Source organism: Lontra canadensis, unplaced genomic scaffold (assembly GCF_010015895.1).
Source record: "Lontra canadensis isolate GAN:19392208 unplaced genomic scaffold, GSC_riverotter_1.0 scaffold58, whole genome shotgun sequence".
Classification (NCBI taxonomy): domain Eukaryota; kingdom Metazoa; phylum Chordata; class Mammalia; order Carnivora; family Mustelidae; genus Lontra; species Lontra canadensis.
In genome coordinates this window covers 8,229,013-8,247,812 of record NW_022631052.1, presented here as the reverse complement: position 1 = coordinate 8,247,812, position 18,800 = coordinate 8,229,013, and the positions used below count along the sequence as shown (strand labels likewise).

Genomic DNA, 18,800 nt, shown 5'->3' with positions numbered 1-18,800 from the left:
GTAAAAAGTTAAGTGCTCATTTGCCCCCCCCCCCCCTTATTACAACAAGGGTGAAGGGAAGTTACTTGGCGACCTCCTTAGATCCGGCCATCTAAAACAAAACTCACGAAGCTAATGTCACGGTGTGTGACAGAGAAAATTCAAGGACGATGAAGTGGTCACTGTGCTCCTTCGTTATTTAGTAGCTTTGGGAGATAGGATCCCAAATTTCCGTCCCCTCACTGGTTACGTCAGGACCTTTGTTAAAAATACTGATTCCTGGACACTGCCCTAGACTTACTGAGTCTGAATCCAGAGTCAGACCTTGGAAATACGCATTTTTTTCAACAAGAGCCGCAGTCCGCTTGGAAACCACCGCGGCAATTCTCAAGCCCTCTGCCCGCACTAGCCTCACACAGCCCCGCGTCCGATCGTTTCCCTGGTCCCGCCCTCTTTCCGTCCCCGTCCCCGCCCCTCCGTGGCAGGCCTTGTCCAGGCCCCGCCCTCCGCCCCCGCGGTCTCGCGCAGCCTCGCGGGACCCTTCCCGTAATGCCCCGCGCCAAGCCGCCGCGGTTGCCAGGCAACGCGCGGTCCCTGCAGTGGTTGGCGCGGCGTTCAGCCTGGCCATGGGGCCGCAGGGCGTCTGGCCGCTCCTGCTTCTGCTTCTGGATTGCTGGGCCTCCGTGAGCGCCCAGACCAGGGCTACTCCGCCTGTGCCGACGGAGGGCCTCAACTCTACGGAGGCAGCCCGGACGACTCCCCGACCCGCCTTGTCTCCTAGGCCCTCTGGAACTCCCAAGGCCCCCGTCCCCACCTCCGGCCCCAGGCCCACCCCGGTCACGGACGGTGGGTACTAAGTGGTAGTTCCTGGGGATCTAGAGTGATCCAACCTGGAGCGGGTAGCCCGGATGAGGCTGTCCTAATGATAGTGAACGTTTATTGAACACTTGCTGTGTACAGGCATTGCCGAGTATTTCATAGGCGTTAATTGTCTCAGGAACCTGTAGGGTAGATCTCATTGTCCTTGGAAGAGGAAACCGAGACTCATCGTAAGTGGGACAGTCTAAACTCTTTGAAATTACTTGCAGTTGTCTTGGACAACATTAACGCTAAAGGTAGTGAGGAACGAGTCGTTGCACCTTAGCAGCAGAGATGAAATTACGTAAATCCGAAGTTTCTGGGCAGTTGTGGAAACTGAATGCATAGGATGTGTTGGAACTTTTCATTTATGAAAAAGAAACGCCAGAAGTCTAGTTTACTAAATGTGACTACGCCCCTGTCTGAGGACTTGAATTATGAAACCCCAGAATTCCTCCTGTGTTAAGAGATCCCGAGAGGGAAGAGAGGCAGAGGGGGGAGCAGGCTCCCTGCTGAGCAGAGAGCCGGATGTGGGGCTTGATCCCAGGAACCTGGGATCATGACCTGAGCCAAAGGCAGAGACTTTAACCCACTGAGCCACCCAGGCGCCCCTAAAGCTTTTTTTAAAAATAAAGCTTTTATATTAAAACTGTTGATTTACCGAATTAGTAGGGAAGGTAAATAAGTGATAGATGGGGACAGACTGCAGCATAGTGTTCAATATCCAAAATTCTCTACGGTTTTTGGACTGGGTTTTCTTTTATCCATCTAAGTATTCCATCTGTTTATGTGATTTCTCCCCAGAATGAAGCTCTTCTTGAACCATCATTATTAGGGCATGTGTTCAGGGCTGTTTTCCAGCATGGGGGGGATGAATTTGCACTTCCGTCTTCTTAAAGGGCCCAGCTTTAGACCTGGAAAGTAATAATAGATGACAGCTGGCATTTATTCACTGCTTACGGTGTAGCAGGCCCTGTGCTAAGCCTTTTGTCTGTAATGTATCTCATTTAATCCCCTGTGATGTGTGTCATCCCCATTTTTCAGGTATATTTAGGTAATACCACTGACAGGAGCAGGGGCTGACTGTGAGTGAAAACTGGACACCATGTGTGGGGTAGATTACAGGTGGAAGAGAAAAGTGATAACTTTCATCTTGATCTGAGCTCTGTTCCTTAGTATCTTGCTCTAGAGCCAGGCATGTCGCTGTTAAGAGGTGTAGAAGAGCAGCTGAGAGCTACTCAGACCTTGGGAGTGCTCAGCGGATACTTGTTAGCTGATTAAGGACACTCACATCCTGGATAGAGACCTTCCCCCCTCCCAGTGGAGTTATTAAACACTATTGCTCTGTCCTTACTAGTCTTAGTCTTACTAGAGCTACTTAAAAGTGCTTTGAGTTCTGGAAAATCAAGATTGTAATTTTAAACACATAAGGCAGGGAGCCTAAACACTATATTTTATATTAGCATGCGTGAATTGCATTTTCATTTTACTAAGCACATGGAAGAGTGGTTGGCTGGAGGGGAGTATATGAACTTACAGGGGAAGACTTCTGTGTCTCAGATTAAGAAAGGATTGTGTATTTATTGGCAAAACCTTCCTCTTCTTAGTCATATACTTCTTTCCAGAGTATGTTATTTTACCCTTTTGGAGCTATATTTCTCTAAAGCTCATTTTTGTTGTGAAATAGTTCATACATGCAAGTCAAAATGTTGTGTGGACTCTCTACCGCCATTTCCTTGAGATCCTTGTTTGTTTTGAATGAGATTTTTTTGAAAAAATGAAATACTACAGGTAAGACAAGCGCGATCTTACTCTCCCCTTCCCAGCATTAATTACTACCATGAATTCAGTGTTTTTCATTCTTATGCTCTGCCATCTTTAAACAGGTGTTTTTCTCCCCTGTTTGACAGAATAAAATAGGGAATTAAAAATCCAGAGAGTCATTATTATTAAAAATGTTGTGGGGGTGCCTGGGTGGCTTAGTCTGTTAAGCTTCCAGGTCTAGGTTTGGGCTTAGGTCATGATCTCGGGGTTGTGAGATCGAGCCTTTCATGGGGGCTCCTCAGTGGGTGTGGATTCTCACTCACCCTGAGTCTCTTTCTCCCCACTCCTCCTCATGTGCTGTCTCAAAAAAGAAAAATGTTCTGAAGTGGGGAGATTTCTATCCCCCTCATGCTTTATTGTTTAAATTACCAAAGACAGGAGTGCCTCGGTGGCTCAGTTGGTTAAGTGTCTGCCTTTGGCTCTGGTCATGGTCCTGGAGTCCCAGGATCAAGCCTCACATCGGGCTCCCTGCTTAACGGGGAGTCTGCTTCTCCCTCTGCCCCTCACCTCGCTTAAGTTCTCTCTCTCTCTCTCTCTCAAATAAAATCTTAAAAACAAATTACCGAAGATATTTCCAGAACCCCAAGTACAAAGCACCCGAATCAGCTTGATTCTTCATCAATAGTTTGTGAATGCGGGCTCAGCTTCAAAGCCACAGGTGACATATGGAGAGAGATAAAAGTTTGAGAACCTTGATTCCTGGTGGCCTTCTTTGGGCTCCTCCTCTGAATCAGAATCTCCAGAGAAGGGGCAGGGGAATCTGTACTATTATACCAGTGGTACTTATGGTCCGGCAAGTGATTTAGCATGCTGGTTCTTAAATTATCTGCATCATCTGGAAAGTTTTTGAAAAACATGTCTGGGTTTCCTAGCTGACCAAATGGTGTTTCTGAAGGGCAGAGAAGTGATTTAGCATGCCAATTCTTAAACCTATTTTAATTATCAGCATTACCCGGATAATTTTTGAAAAACACAAATGCCTGGGTTTCATAGTCAGCTTACCAAATCAGAGTCTTTGTAGGTGGAGCACAAACAGCATTTTCCAAGTGAGTCAGATGATTAGCTAGCTACTTGGGGGAAACCTCAGATTGAGAAGCATTCAAACTGACTAATTTTCACTTCACAGATCGCCCCCGAAGTACAATAGGAAAAATAAAATGGACCTTTTGTATGAAATGGACTTTCAACACTTCGCAGTGGCAGGGGGCAGTCACTCCCCGCTGGTGGTGAAGTTCTGAGGCCCACCTCTTTTGTTTCCGTAGTTGCTGCTCTGTGCGTCTGTGACCTGACTCCTGCGCAATGTGACGTCAACTGCTGCTGTGATCCTGATTGCAGCTCCACAGATGTCAGTGTCTTTTCTGCCTGTTCAGTTCCAGTTGTCATGTAAGTTGGTGTCCCATGCAGTTTTGATGACATTGGTCCAAGATTATAAAATCTGGGGACAGAAAGTGAAAAATCTTCTAGGTGGAAACACCCAAACTTGGGTTTCTTGACTTTTGCATCATTCAGAAGCCGTGCTATCCAGACCATTCTGCAGAAGAGTATCTCTCCCTGATTTGCATCCCGCCGGATGATAGGGCAGGCAAAAGACAGAGCCTACTTCGTTAAGAGTATAAGGAAGTCTTTGTATTCAGAGATTGAATTACATTTCACTCTGATTTGTAAACAGATAATGCGTACAGCTTTGTATAAGTGAATTTGTCTCACGTAAGTGGCCTAGGGTGGAAAGTGCAGTTGAATTTACAGCTTTTGTTGTGGACATAGTACTTGTAACCAAAAATTAGACGGGAAAGCTTTGTTCGTACTTTTCTGATACGTAAATCTACCAGGAATTCTCACAATTCACATTGTATAGAAGAACAATGGAAAATTATATTCCCAGTCGATTACAAGGTAAAGAAACAATCTCCTCTGAATGATTTGTTTCTTGTAATTCAGACTTAAAAGGTCTTTGAAAAATACAGCACTTAAAAGAGGTTAATTTATTCAGGATGGGACCAATTATTATTCAGAGATAGTTAAATTTAATCTTGTAGCAATTGATACTTGATAGATTGAATGCTTTTGGAAATACAATGTGTTTTTCCCATGAAAAACTGTCTTTTTTTAAAAAAGATTTTAATTAGGCGCCTGGGTGGCTCAGTCATTAGGCATCTGCCTTCAGCTCAGGTCGTAATCCCAGGGTCCTGGGATCGAGCCCCACATCAGGCTACCTGCTCAATGGGGAGCCTGCTTCTCCCATTCCCCTTGCTTGTGTTCCCTCTCTTGCTGTCTCTCTCTCTGTCAAATAAATAAATAAAATCTTTAAAAAAATTTAAAAAAAATCAGATTTTTTTTTTTAATTAAACACTTTATTTATTTGACAGAGCTCACAAGTAGCAGAGAGGCAGGCAGAGAGAGAGAGCAGGGAAGCAGGCTCTCTGCTCAGAGCCTGATGGCGGGGATCGATCCCAGGACCCTGAGATCATGACCTGAGCCGAAGGCAGAGGCTTAACCCACTGAGCCACCCAGGTGCCCCCCAAAAATATAAGATTTTTTTTAAAAAAGATTTTATTTATTTATTTGACTGACAGAGATCACAGATAGGCAGAGGCAGGCAGAGAGAGGAAGGGAAGCAGGCTCCTTGCTGAGCAGAGAGCCTGATGCGGGGCTCGATCCCAGAACCCTGGGATCAGGACCTGAGCCAAAGGCAGAGGCTTTAACCCACTGAGCCACCCAGACGCCCCAAAATAGAGGATTTTAATCAATTTGAGAGAGAGTGTACACATGGCACAAGGGGGAACAGAGGCAGAGGGAGAGAGAATCTCAAGCAGACTCCATGGCAGCCCTGTGGCTCCATCTCACGACCCATGAGATCATGACCTGAGCCTAAATCAAGAGTCAGACACTTAACCAACTAAGCCACCCAGGTGCCCCTCATGAGAAAGTATATTACTGACCAATGGGAAGTTGAATCTGCTTCTAATGTTCTAAAAGTGTTTGGAGAATGGTATGTTGTTGTAGTCAGATTATTTTTCTGGGTATCTTGTTCAGACTTTTTTAGAAATCATTCTGCTTTTCTGCCTTAATAAGTACCAAAAGCCTGAGAGTGAGATTTTGGCTCTATTAATTTAGATGACATTTTTTCTTTCATTAGGCAATACTGAATTTTAGATATAGACTATTTAGTACGTGGGTTAGCAAGCTTTTTCTGTAAAAGGGCACATTGTAAATATTTTAAGCTTCAGAGGCCAGTGGTCTCTGTTGCAACTTCCTCACCTCTACCACTGATGAGCAGAAGCCGCCATGTAAATGAATGGGCATGACGATGTTTCAGTAAAACATCATTTATAACATTAGGTATGGTTTGTGGACCCCTGGTATAGAAGTTAGAGCTGAATCCATAGTGCCCTCAGGAAAGGACCTCAGAATTTTTTTGAGTTAGTTTTGCTTATGACCTTCTCCTAAATAAGAAGTGTAGAAATAATGAAATAAAATTGATAATCCCAACTAATTGATTATCTTCATTATGTAGGTTCTGACTCATAAAAGGTTTGTTTACATCTGCTAAACAGTTAACAGCTAATCCTATCATCTAATGATTTATAAATTTATTGTTAAGGTTATTGGATTAATATCTGTTTTCCTCGCTAGATGTAAACTTCACTTGAGATCAAGAATACTATCCCTTATGCCACTAGTGCCTAGCACAACTCCGGCCACGTAGTTGGCCCTCGTGAGAAGTGAGTTGAATCAGTGAATGAATTTCTCCCCTCTACCCCTAACACACCCTCTAGTATTCTCTTGACTTCTCTACCATTGTTCTCTTAGGCAGACACCTAAGCCAGAGTCAGGCCTACCCTGACTCCTGCCTCCCCTTCGCCTTCTCACATCTGGCCTCCTTTCACACCATGCCGTACCTTTCATGAACACCGGGGATGTAGGGTGAGCTGGATGCGGCCTTGCCCTCCTGGAGCCCACTGAGTGGAGAGATAAAGGAGTGGGTGGCAGTTCTGCCCCAGGCACTGAGATAACTCAGAAGAGTAGGATCTAACCTAGGCTACTGGACTAGTTAACGCTTTCTAGAAAAGATAGTCTGAGCTGGGTTCTGAAGGACGAGTGGAAACTGGTCAGCATGGAATCAGTGGAAGGCGTTCTAGGTCAAGGGAGCCATGTGGCGGAGTCTTGGGGGTGAAGGAGAATGGCTGTTGCCTTAACTGCAGTTAGCTCAGTGTGGCTGGAGAAGGGGGCTGAGAAGAGTGTGCCACAATGACAGGGGTCCGATCTCGAGGGGTCTTGTGTGTATGCTGAGGGAACTGGATTTTTGTCCTGAATTCTGCAGGGCTGCAGGGAGTGAGGGGATTGGATTCCCATCTTAAGCAGTTCTCCCGCAGCGTGGATGATGGGTCACAGGGACTAAGCCTGGTGGCAGGGAACTGAAGAAGAAACTGTTGCATATATGAATGAATAGGTACCCTCCCCGCCATGCTGAAGGTCATGACTAGAGAAATAGGCAGAACCGAAACGGATCCACTCTGTGAGACTAGAAGGGGGAGAGTAAGGAGTTCCATTCTGCTGTGTTCCTTCACACTAGCCCTTGTGTCTGTCCCTTCCTCCTCCCTCTGTGTAAGCTCACACCTCATCTTGTCATTCAGTTGCCAAAAGCCTTCAGAAGCTCTCATTCCCTACAGACTCCTTAGCCTGGATTTAGATCCATTCCCAAACTCTTTCAGATCCTGTTTCCTACTAACCCCATCTTGAATCCTCCGTGCCACCTAACTTTGGTACTCAGACTTTTCTAGACCACACCAGTACATTACCATCCTTGGCAATGCCCCTCTTACCCTTGGATTAGCCATTTCTTCTCTGTCCGACTCCTGCTCATCCTTTAAGACCCAGTAGGCCTTGTAAATTTTTCAGTGCTAGATGTTGTCTCATATATACTACTTATATTTTTTTCAAAAATATTCTTTATGTCCACAGCTGAGATACCATTAGAACTGTACAAAGCTTTTGGAAAAGTGGCCACTTATAAAATGATAGCTTCCTTATACTTCAGCAGTAACCATCAAAAAATATAATGGAAATGGATCCTATTCGTAACACCCAATAGAAATGTCATATGAGGGGCGCCTGGGTGGCTCAGCGGGTTAAAGCCTCTGCCTTCGGCTCAGGTCATGATCTCAGGGTCCTGGGATCGAGCCCTGCATTGAGCTCTCTGCTCCACGGGGTGCCTGCTTCCTCCTCTCTCTCTGCCTGCCTCTCTGCCTACTTGGGGTCTCTGTCAAACAAATAAATAAAATCTTAAAAAAAAAAGTCATATAAGAAAAAAAAAACTTAAGGGACACCTGGGTAGCCCAGTTGGTTAAGTGTCTGCCTTCAGCTGAGGTCATGATCCCAGGGTCCTGGGATCAAGTCCCACATTGGGCTCCTTGCTCAGCGGGGAGCCTGCTTCTCCCTCTGTCTGCTGCTCCCCCCGCCTTGTGCTCTCTAGCTGACAAACAAATAAAATTAAAGAAAAAAAAAAAAAAGAAAAAACTTAAGTACTCAGAATTTTTGTGAAGAAAACTTGAAATATAGTGACAGAACATTTGACTAAATGGAGAAATAGTTTATGTAGTGGGATTGGAAGAATCATTATGTAAACGTGTAGACTAACTTATAAAAACTTAATTTATAAGTGTAATTCCAGTCAGATGGGGGAAGGATAATGCATCAAAATGATTCGGGGCACCTGAGTGGCTCAGTCGTTAAGTGTCTGCCTTCGCTCAGGTCATGATCCCAGGGTTCTGGGATCGAGCCCCGCATTAGGCTCCCTCCTCAGCGGGAAGACTGCTTCTTCCTCTCCCACTCCCCCTGTTTGTGTTCCCTTTCTCGCTGTCTCTCCATCAAATAAATAAATAAAATTATAAAAAAAAAAAAAGAATGATTCTATATAACAAAAAATACTGTAAAATTGAAAGGTCACAAACAGGGAAAGAATATTTACAACACATGATAGAAGAGATTCTTAAAGATATGGATTCTCACAAACCAATGAGAAGATATTCCTTTTTTTTTTTTTTTTTGAGAAGACAAACATTGTAATAAAAATGGTCAAGAGATATGAAGAAGCACCATACTGAAGAAGAGATACCAATGAGCAATAACCATATGGAAAAATGTTTAAGCTCCCTAGTAAATGAGAAAATTCAAATTAAAATGAGGTAACAGATTTTTGCCCATGAAATTGGCAAGGGGGAGAAACTGGATAGTATCTATTATTGGCAAGAGCACAGGGACCTACGCACTCTTACTGTGGTATTGGTGAGTGAGCATCTTCCCTTTCTGGAGGGAGATCTGGCTGTATGTCTCAGAAGCCTTGAACAACACACGTAGCTTTTGATCCAGCAATTCTACTTCAGGGAGAATAGCCCAAGAAAATAGCTGGAGACATTCATAAGATATATGTGCAAGGATGATGTTATAGTATTATATTAATCTGGGAAAACTAGAAATAGCCCAAATTGACAGCAGAGATTTGGCTAAAAAAATTGGAGTATCTTAGTAAGTTGGTATACAGTGAAGCCATTTCGTATAATATTGCAAAAACTTATCAATGACATGGGAAATATTGGGGCAATACATATTGAGAAAAGGCTTTAAAGCAGTGGGTAAATTAGGATCCTTTTTTGTTGCATCTCTATCTCCACACCATATCTGTATCAAATTGGTTAGAGTTTCTCAAGTCTGGGACTGGTTGAAGTCTTGACTGTACCCTAACTTCTAAGGCCCCAGACTTCCAGAAGACTTCATATTTTCTGATTTTCACAGTCCTTTAAAGATCACTTTATTCTAAAGACAAGGAATTTTGAATCCATTTTTGGTACTAACAAACAATCTGAAGTTGTATAAAATTTTATGTGATTGATTGTGTCAGAGTTTACAGGATTCCTTTACATCAAAATTATACCCTGATCTGTATTCCATACTTGACAAGGTTTCCTTCAAGGTTATTCTACCTGTCTTAATATTTTCCCTGTTAGAGGAAAAAATTTCAAATGCAAGACCCTTTAACACTCAAAAAACTAAATAAAAGTGGATTTAGTTCTAACATCATGCTTTCATGAATATCTTCCATGGAGTTGTTAACACAGTACGGTACAGGTATCCAACAGTTTTAAAATAATCTAGCTAAGGTTGTGTGCGTATGCCTTAACATTTTGTATTATTATTTTTTTAATTTTCAGGGGCGATAGTCAGTTTTGTAGTCAAAAAGCAGCCATCTATTCATTGAATTTTACAGCAAATCCACCTCAAAGGATATTTAAACTTGTTGACCAGATTAATCCATCTATTTTCTGCGTTCATATTACAAACTGTAAGTATTTGATGGTGACATGCTTTAAGAAGCCCTGAAAGTTTTTTCTTTAAAAGGTTGTTTTATGGAGGGGCACCTGGGTGGCTCAGTGGGTTAAAGCCTCTGCCTTGGGCTCAGGTCATGATCCCAGGGTCCTGGGATGGAGCCCCGAGTTGGGCTCTCTGCTCAGCAGGAAGCCTGCTTCTCTCTCTCTCTCTACCCGCCTCTCTCCCTACTTGTGTTCACTCTCTATCTCTCTGTCAAATAAATAAATAAAATCTGAAAAGTGCTTTTATGGAAATATGTCTCATTCAGTTAGATTTAAAGAAATAATTTTATGGTTTGGCTAAGGTGCATCTTCTGAGACTGTTTCACAGGCCACTGCAAGTAACTTTTTTTTTTTTTTAAGATTTTATTTTATTTGACAGACAGAGATTACAAGTAGGCAGAGAAGCAGGCAGAGAGAGAGGAGGAAGCAGGCTCCCCGCTGAGCAGAGAGTCCGAGGTGGGGCTCCATCCCAGGACCCTGGGATCATGACCTGAGCCCAAGGCAAAGGCTTTAACCCACTGAGCCACCCAGGTGCCCCTGCAAGTAACTTTATAGACCTTTGGGCATGAGCATTTTCTTTAAAACTAATGTGCTTATGTAGTGGTCTTTTGAAATCTCATACTTTATTTCACTGGTGTTTATAATATGTGGACACGTATAGGAATCTAGGTTAATTTAGGTTATGTGTGTGTATTTTTTTTTTAATTTCCTCATGGTTTAATGTTTGAAAATCAGGTTCAGCTTTGGTTTCAATTTCCTTTTTTCTCTTTTATTTTTACTAAGAATATTTGCATGAAAACAGGATCTTTATTTTTATCTGAGCATTTAGCTCAAATAGGTGTTTAGATCCAAAGTACATGTAAGTTTAAAATGTTAACAAGATGTCTAAGATCAGAGATGTATTTGCAGTTTTATCAATTAAGCTTCATCATCTTTTCAGAACATCTTTATATTTTGAATTTGTTCCCTTGCAGTTTAAAACTAGGCGAATGCTCTGTGATTTTTTTTTTCTTTTTTTTTTTAGAGAAGGGAAGAGAAAGGAGGGGGAGGGGCAGAAGGGGAGAGAGAGAGAGAGAGAATCTTAAGCAGGTTCCACCCCAGGATGGACACAGAGCTCAAGCTCACAATCCGGAGATCATGACCTGAGATGAAATTAACAGTCGGACACTTAACCAACTGAGCCACCCAGAGCCACCCAGTGTTCTGGGATTTGTAATCTAAAGTAATGACTGCTCAGTCGTTGTCAGATTCTGTGACATAACACCACACAAGTGAACATACCAGCCCATTTCCTCCTTCTCCCAAGATATCCTATACACAGCACATTATTCTCCTGGGCTTTGGTTTGGAGGTAGCTGTGTGAGGGTAGGAAAAAATCATTTGTCCCTTGGCCATCTGCAGAGAGCTTTGCCTTAGAGGTAAATGCAGCAGGCTCCTCAGTCCATGGGCTGGAGAAAGATTGGTTATTATTGGCTTCAGTTGTGCTGTTTGCCTGCAGGCTTTAGAAACCGTTACTTACACACAATTAGAGAAGCAGGCTGAGTCTGAAGATCCTGTTTATTTAATAAGACTCAAGAAATTCTGGGTAAAGTAAATATGGAAAGAGAGGCTACTTTTTACACATCAACCTTAATGCAACTAAAAACTGTCTCCAAAATACTATGTTATATATATCATGTACATATTGTATGCTGATTTAGAATATGTTTTCTAAAAACAGATAAACCTGCGTTATCCTTTATTAATCCAGAAGTGCCTGATGAAAATAATTTTGATAAATTGATGAAAACATCTGGTGGTTTTTCCTTCAATTCCGAAGCAGAGATTTCTTTCTCAACCCAGTCAGACACTCCAGCTCCTGCTAAGTATAAGGTGAGCCACGAGCTGGAGCAAGGCCGCTCATCTTCTTGCAAATATCCCATCCTTGTTGGTTAATTTTTCAGTATGTTCTTAGCAAAATTGGCTTCCTCAAGACAGAATTCACATTATAGAGGTAAAGACGTAATGTTCATGCCTAGAAATCAAAGATCACAAAAATTAAAAATGAATAGTTGAGTTTTAACATAGGGTTTAAAGTTATTTATTCATTAGTAAGCCTGCATTTGTCTCTGCAGAAATCTTTGTACTTCTCCATCTTAAAAGACGCAGCAGAGTTCTTGAGTCATATTGCTAGGGGCACGGAGTGGATTGGTTGGGTGCCTTGGTCCTCTTCTCAAAGCTCTATTTAGTTTTGCAGACTTTAGGAAGATATGTGTTATTTTTTATCCATTCATTAGTAAACCTTTAAATGCTGTATATATTAACTTTGAATAAGTTTCAGATTTTTTGGAAGCATCTTTATTTTTTTTTTAAAGATTTTGTTTATTTGTTTGACAGAGATCACAAGTAGGCAGAGAGGCAGGCAGAGAGAAAGGGGGAAGCAGGCTCCCCGCTGAGCAGAGAGCCCGATGCGGGGCTCGATCCCAGGACCCCAAGATCATGACCCAAGCTGAAGGCAGAGGCTTAACCCACTGAGCCACCCAGGCGCCCCTGGAAGCATCTTTAAAGAGAAATACAGAAGCATCATGTGCTAGTTCTAAAAGTTAAAAATATGGAGGTACCTGGGATGGAAAGGCCCCTGTGTCCACTAAAATGCACATTGCAAATCAGTGTTTACAGATTGGTTTATATTCTGATTGAAATGTACCTATAAAAATATATGTATAGTAGTGTACAGAAGTAAGATTTATAGTTATCTACATTGTTCTGTAAGCATGCTTTCTTTTTTTAAAAGATTTTATTTATTTATGACCTGAGCCGAAGGCAGTTGCTTAACCAACTAAGCCACACAGGCGCCCTGTAAGCTTGCTTTTTTATTCAGTAATAAATCTTATGCAGATTCTCATATCAGTGTAAAAGTTAACATTTCTTGCAGAGCTTTCCAGATATTAATTCACACAACCCTGAAAGGGATATGTCATTGTTCCATTTAACTGATAAGAAAAACTTCTATATAGGAAAGTAACTTGGTAGTGCCACTGTTGAAGCTACATGTATTAATGATCAAAAGTATCCCTTCTTTGTATGTATCAGATTTTATTATTGACCCATTAACAGACATTTGTTTCCAGTTTTTCTGTTATAAATAATCCAGAATGAACATTCTTATAGATACTTATGTCTTTGATTTAATCCTTAGGATACCTTCCTATAACTGGATCAACTTAGTCAAAATGAATGGAAATTTAAAATCCATGTCAGATTGCCTTCTAGAAAGATTACAGGAGTTTAAACTTCCAGGTCCAGTGAAGGAGAGGATTTGTTTCCCCATATCCTTGTTGGTGCCAAAGCATTTGGATACTTTTAAATTCAAGAAAATTGGTTGTATGCACAATAGCTGTAAATTTTGTTCTGAATATTGGGGAAAGGTTTTATGTGGTTTGTTTTGGGGAAGGAAGGCTCATCAGTGTTATGATTTTAATGTGTACTATGTCTATTATTTAAATAATTACTGCTAGTAGAAAATAATTACCTTGGGGCACCTGGGTGGCTGCTCAGTCTGTTGGGCATCTGGCTTTAGCTCAGGTCATGATCCCAGGGTCCTGGTGTCGAGCCCCATGTTGGGCTCACTGCTCAGTGCAGACCTGCTTCTCCCTCTCACTCTGCACCTCCCCCTGCTTGTAAACTCTCTGTCAAGTAAATAAATAAAATAAAATAAAAAAACTACCTCTCTCACCCCTGTTCCTGGCCACTCAGTTCCTGTCTGCAGAGGCAGACACTATGTCAGTTTCTTATATACCTTTCTAGAGGAATTCTGTAACAAAAAAGCCTGCAGGGGAGCCTGGGTGGCTCAGTCGGTTAAGCATCTGACTCTTGATTTCAGCTCAGATCATGATCTCAGGGTTGTGAGATGGAGCCTGATACAGGGTTCCGCGCTCTGCCTGGGAGTCTGCTTGAGATTACATCTCCCTCTGTCCCCTCCCTGCTTGCGTATGCACCCTTGCGTGTGTGTGTGTACACACGCGTGCACATGCGTGCACACACACACGCTCTCATTCTAAAATAAATAAATGAATCTTAAAAAAAGAAAGCCTGCAAATAAAATAACATGCACATACACAGAAACACATATCCTTGAAAGAAAGGGGTGAAGCAGCCGGGTGTAAGCTCCACGTAGGCAAAGACCGCATCTGGTTTTTTGCTCATGACTGTGTTCCTGATGCCCGTAACGCTGCCTGGCACAAGGTAGGTGTCCGGTGTGTATTGCATGAATGCTTTCATAGCGCCGTAACACCTACTGGTTGGTCTTTTTGCAGTATGGGACTCCTCTGCAGACTTCAGATTCATTCTTGAGATTTCCCTCTCCCCTTACGTCATCTCTGTGCACTGATAATAACCCTGCAGGTAAGACACTGGGTATTTTTCATTCTCTCTCTAAATAGTTTGCTCTAAGCTTAAATTTATAGTAGTCATAATTAAACAGGCTTCAAAACTGGAACAGTCTTAGAGTTGAAAGAGGCCTCAAAGGTTATGCAGGTCAGATTTCCAACCATATCTTTCAGTCACTGCTTGAGCACTTGTAGTGATGGGGAACTCACTACCTGAAGCCAGCCTGCTCAGTTGTTTAACCCTTCTAGTTTTTGGAGAGTTCTTTCTCCACTGGAGCTAAAGTTTGTCAGTAACTAGTCTTTATTAAGCACTTACTGTGTGCTTGCATGTGTTTTCCCATTTGACTGCCACAGTAATCCCTGAAGGTCGGGCTATTCATTTTTTAGACGAGGAAACTGAGAAACATTCAGTCTCTTGTTCAGGCTCACTTAGGCAGTGGTGGAGCAGGGATACAGCCCACGCAGCTGCCTCCCACAGGACATGCTTGTTCTTTCAGGAGTCTCATAGAATCTCTTGGCAGTGGGAGGCCGCAGGTGTGGCTCTCCAATCCTTAAGGCAGCACCCCTGCGAAGAAGCTAGCTAAGTAGCGTATGGTGGCATGTGGCCCTAATGAAACATCATTTCGTATAGGAACAGAAATGGATTCTGTTGAAAAGACACTCAACCTTGCTCACGATAGGAACAGTGTAATTTAAAACCAAACTGAGGTACCATTTCCATGTAATGGCCTGGCAAAGCTCAAGAAATTTAAGGCTCTGGAGAAGTAGGCACTTATCTACACTGCTGGCAGGACTGCAAATTGTTACAATCTCTGTGAAGAGCAATTTAGCAATATGTGTCAAAATTGCAAATGAATATGCCCTTTGACCCATTGTTCTGCTTCTAGGAGTTGGTCCTACAGAATCTGGCCCGCTTACAAAATAGTACATTGCAGCATTGTTTGTGATGGCAAAGCTAGAGACAACTTAAGTGTCTGTTAATGCGGAACTTGGTGAATAAATTATGACATATATATTATAGAATACTAATTATCCCTTAAAAAAAAAAAAAAAAAGAGGAGGAGGAAGCTCTTCATATTCTAAGATAGCCTGAACTCCAAGATACATTGTTCAGTAAAAAAAGCAAAGGGTAGAATATATAGCATTTGTTTTTTACCAAAAGGGGAAAGAAATACTAAAAATATATGTATACACACACACTTTTATTTGCATAGAATATTTCCAGAAAGATACACAATAAACTTGATGCTGATTGTCTCTGGGGACAAGCAGTTGTCTCTGGTGGTGGCTGGGGGGGGGGGTGGGAGGGGACAAGCATTAGAGGGACAGTCTCTCAGTATCTTTTTGTGCCCTTTGAATTTTGAATCGTGTGAGAGCATTACCTATTAAAAATATTTTTTTTTAAAGATTTTATTCATTTATTTGACAGAGAGAGATCACAAGCAGGCAGAGAGGCAGGCAGAGAGAGAGGAGGAAGCAGGCTCCCTGCTGAGCAGAGAGCCCGATGCGGGGCTCGATCCCAGGACCCTGAGATCATGACCCGAGCCGAAGGCAGCGGCTCAACCCACTGAGCCACCCAGGCGTCCCTAAAAATATAATTTTTAAAAAAGATTTTATTTATTTATTTGACACAGAGAGAGAGAGACAGCAAGAGAGGGAACACAGCAGGAGAAGTGGGAGACGGAGAAGCAGGTCTCCCAGTAAGCAGGGAGCCCAGTCCAGGGCTCAATCTCAGAACCCTGGGATCATGACCTGAGTGGAAGGCAGATGCTCAATGACTGAGCCACCCAGGCACCCCTAAAAATATAATTTTTAAGCCCTTTTAAGCATGTTGTATATCTCTGTTATAACTTATTTTATGGTTTTACTTAGACTACAATTTTTTAGTTACCATTGAACAGTTGAAAAATTTATTCTCTCTTTTATTTTCCCTTGGGAATATTATGATTTCTAGCATTTCTGGTGAACCAAGCTGTTAAGTGCACCAGAAGAATAAATTTGGAACAGTGTGAAGAAATTGAAGCCCTGGGCATGGCTTATTACAGCAGTCCTAAAATTCTGAGGGTAAGAATTATTTTGAAGTGAAACTTATTCGTCAGATTTGTTTTCTGTTCTTTTCACCCTTTTGAAGTATGACAAGTATAGAATAATTGCAGTACATGATTGACAACTCAAGTTTAAATTTTTCTTCTCTAGTTCTTTGGTATGCTGATACCAAAGATACTGAAATAATCACTTAAATGATTTTTATTTTTATATAGTTCATATTTTGCTTTTGTTCATTGTTTTGTTTTTGGCTTTCAATCATTTTGATGGTAACCAATAATTCTTTCTCCTAAATAAAAAAAAAGACTTTATTTAATAACACAAAACTTCAGAAATTATAAAAACATCTTAATGTCTGTGACAGAAATGATCACATTAGCACCAAGAAGATACCTGAGAGGCCAGAAAAGATAGAAAATCCACTTTCTGTTGGCAGATGAGATCAGCAGAAAAGAACAGGCAGGAAATAGGATTGCTGGCAAAGAAGAGGTCATGGGAGGTCAAGGCAGTATAGAGGCCCTTTCTTTCTGGTTGTAGTGACTGAAGCCTAGAGGGATAGGAGAGGCCACTGGGCCTCTTATTTGGTGCATGCCATGGAGGGTTGTAAGAGGTGAAGATTTTGTTCAGTGATGAAAAAAAATCATATGATTATTGTGAATTTCCACCACCTGATTTCCTTATTTTGGAGGGAACGGGAAAGGAAGTAGGGTGGTCCATGACATCAATATTCATCTGGACTGCAGTCTTCAGAATTGAGTTGAAGATTTTCTTCTCCTTTCCCATTCCGTCTTCCCCTCTTCTCGTAAGTCAGCTACGTAGGCCTGTGAATTCTTCCAGTTATATGCCTTCTCCTGGTGGTCCTGGCAGTAGCCTGTCAGGTGTGCAGGCACAACCCTCTCAGCACAGGCCTCCCCAAACTTGTCTACTCTGCCCCCTCCTTTGACCCTGTAGGGTGTCTTGTGATGAGAAGTGGCGGGGGCGGGGCTGGGAAGTGAAGAGAGTACTCCTTTAGAAGTACTCCTTTAGAAGGAGTCCTTGGCTCTGTTGGGGAGGGAGGAGCTCACTGTTGAGGGGCTTGGGCTGTAGGTGCGAAGAGCAGTTAGGAGGCATTGGAAATTGTCTGGGCCAGCGATGGTGGCCTTTTGGTGTGGACAGGCACAGCAGGGTGACCAGATGGCTAGGAGCCACATCTTCCCCACAGCGCTGTGTCACTGGTGACCATGTGGAAAGTACCAAATGATTACGCTGAAGCAGGGAGACTTCCTGAGACCAGCTTGTGGGGCTGCTGTATTCTATTAAGCTTCCAATACGAAGGAAATGAATATAGAAGGAAGATAAAGCTACCTCTTTGATTATGACCTAGATATGAAAGAAAATATGTGGGTTGTAAGTCTTGATTAAGGAAATTCTGTTTTCCTCCTTATGAAGTCTTTCATAAGGTGATTATGCCCTTTAACCGGTAGTCTGAAAAAGCAATAAAAATGCTTTTCGTTGTACTTAACAAAATTTGTTGTTTCTTTTTGTGTAGGTGCCTGGTTTAAGAACAGAGGCAGAGGTAAGAGTATTTCTTGATGGAAAGTAAGCTAGTTTATAATACGTTGTCTTATTTCTAAGCCTTTTGAAATGAATACACTTAGTATTACAAGGATATCTTACTGCCAGTAACTACGATGTTTGCCAAAAGAATGAAATGAGGAAGCTCTGTAGTGGCCCAACCTTTCGTAATTACAAAAGGGGGAGGTTTCCAAATTCCCTGTTTTTGCAGTTAGCACTTTTTCACATTTAAATGGCATGACTGTGTTCACAGACAATGGGTGTGATCGGCTTCTCTGCTTTCCTGGCCTCCCTTGAGATCTTGGTCTCTTGTCCAGAGAGCTGGCTAGCTCCCAAGACACTGTCTGTCTCTGGTAGAAGATGGAAACCTCTTGCCTGTGTATGTCTACACCTGTGTAGGGGTGGAACACTCCTGGGGTAGCTTCAGGGGTCGAGGTGTGGGTGTAGGTTCTATTGGACCCCAGCTCAGGGGTTCTGTCAGGCTGTGATCAGGTGGTCAGGATCCTTCTGTGGATATGTCAGAGCAAAGGAACATGGATCTAACACCCCTTGTTTTTGGGTCTGTGAGTACAGTCCCCAAGGAGGCCTGGGGCGTTGGCCTTGTTATGGTCTCCCAGAGCTTGTGGGATTGGCTGGCCTTGGTTCAAAATTCAGCTTTGCCATCGTTTTCTCCTGTGACATGTGCCTCATTCCCCCCAGTTGTCCAGCAGATGGTAAGTGTCCGCCCCTGAGGCTGACGTGATGTCCCAGTGGGGGAGTGCACGTGATAGGCTCTGTGCAGCGTCTGGCACCCAGGCGGCACTTG

General features: G+C 42.6%; 1 protein-coding gene across 5 annotated transcripts in view; it reads left to right on the top strand.

The window, feature by feature from the left end:
* Nucleotides 1–564: 564 nt before the first annotated feature.
* Nucleotides 565–18,800, top strand: part of TCTN1 (tectonic family member 1) — a 28,629-nt gene continuing 10,393 nt past the window's right edge. For 2 of the 5 annotated variants that reach the window (XM_032876299.1, XM_032876298.1), the window contains exons 1-7: nt 566–825; nt 3,924–4,044; nt 9,870–10,000; nt 11,749–11,900; nt 14,324–14,411; nt 16,350–16,459; nt 17,970–17,996. In XM_032876299.1, coding sequence (XP_032732190.1) covers nt 606–825; nt 3,924–4,044; nt 9,870–10,000; nt 11,749–11,900; nt 14,324–14,411; nt 16,350–16,459; nt 17,970–17,996 — 849 coding nt within the window. In that variant the 5' untranslated portion in view covers nt 566–605. Of the gene's footprint in view, nt 830–3,923; nt 4,045–9,869; nt 10,001–11,748; nt 11,901–14,323; nt 14,412–16,349; nt 16,460–17,969; nt 17,997–18,800 lie in introns of all 5 variants that reach the window. The other 3 variants (XM_032876300.1, XM_032876302.1, XM_032876301.1) reach the window with 3 other exon arrangements.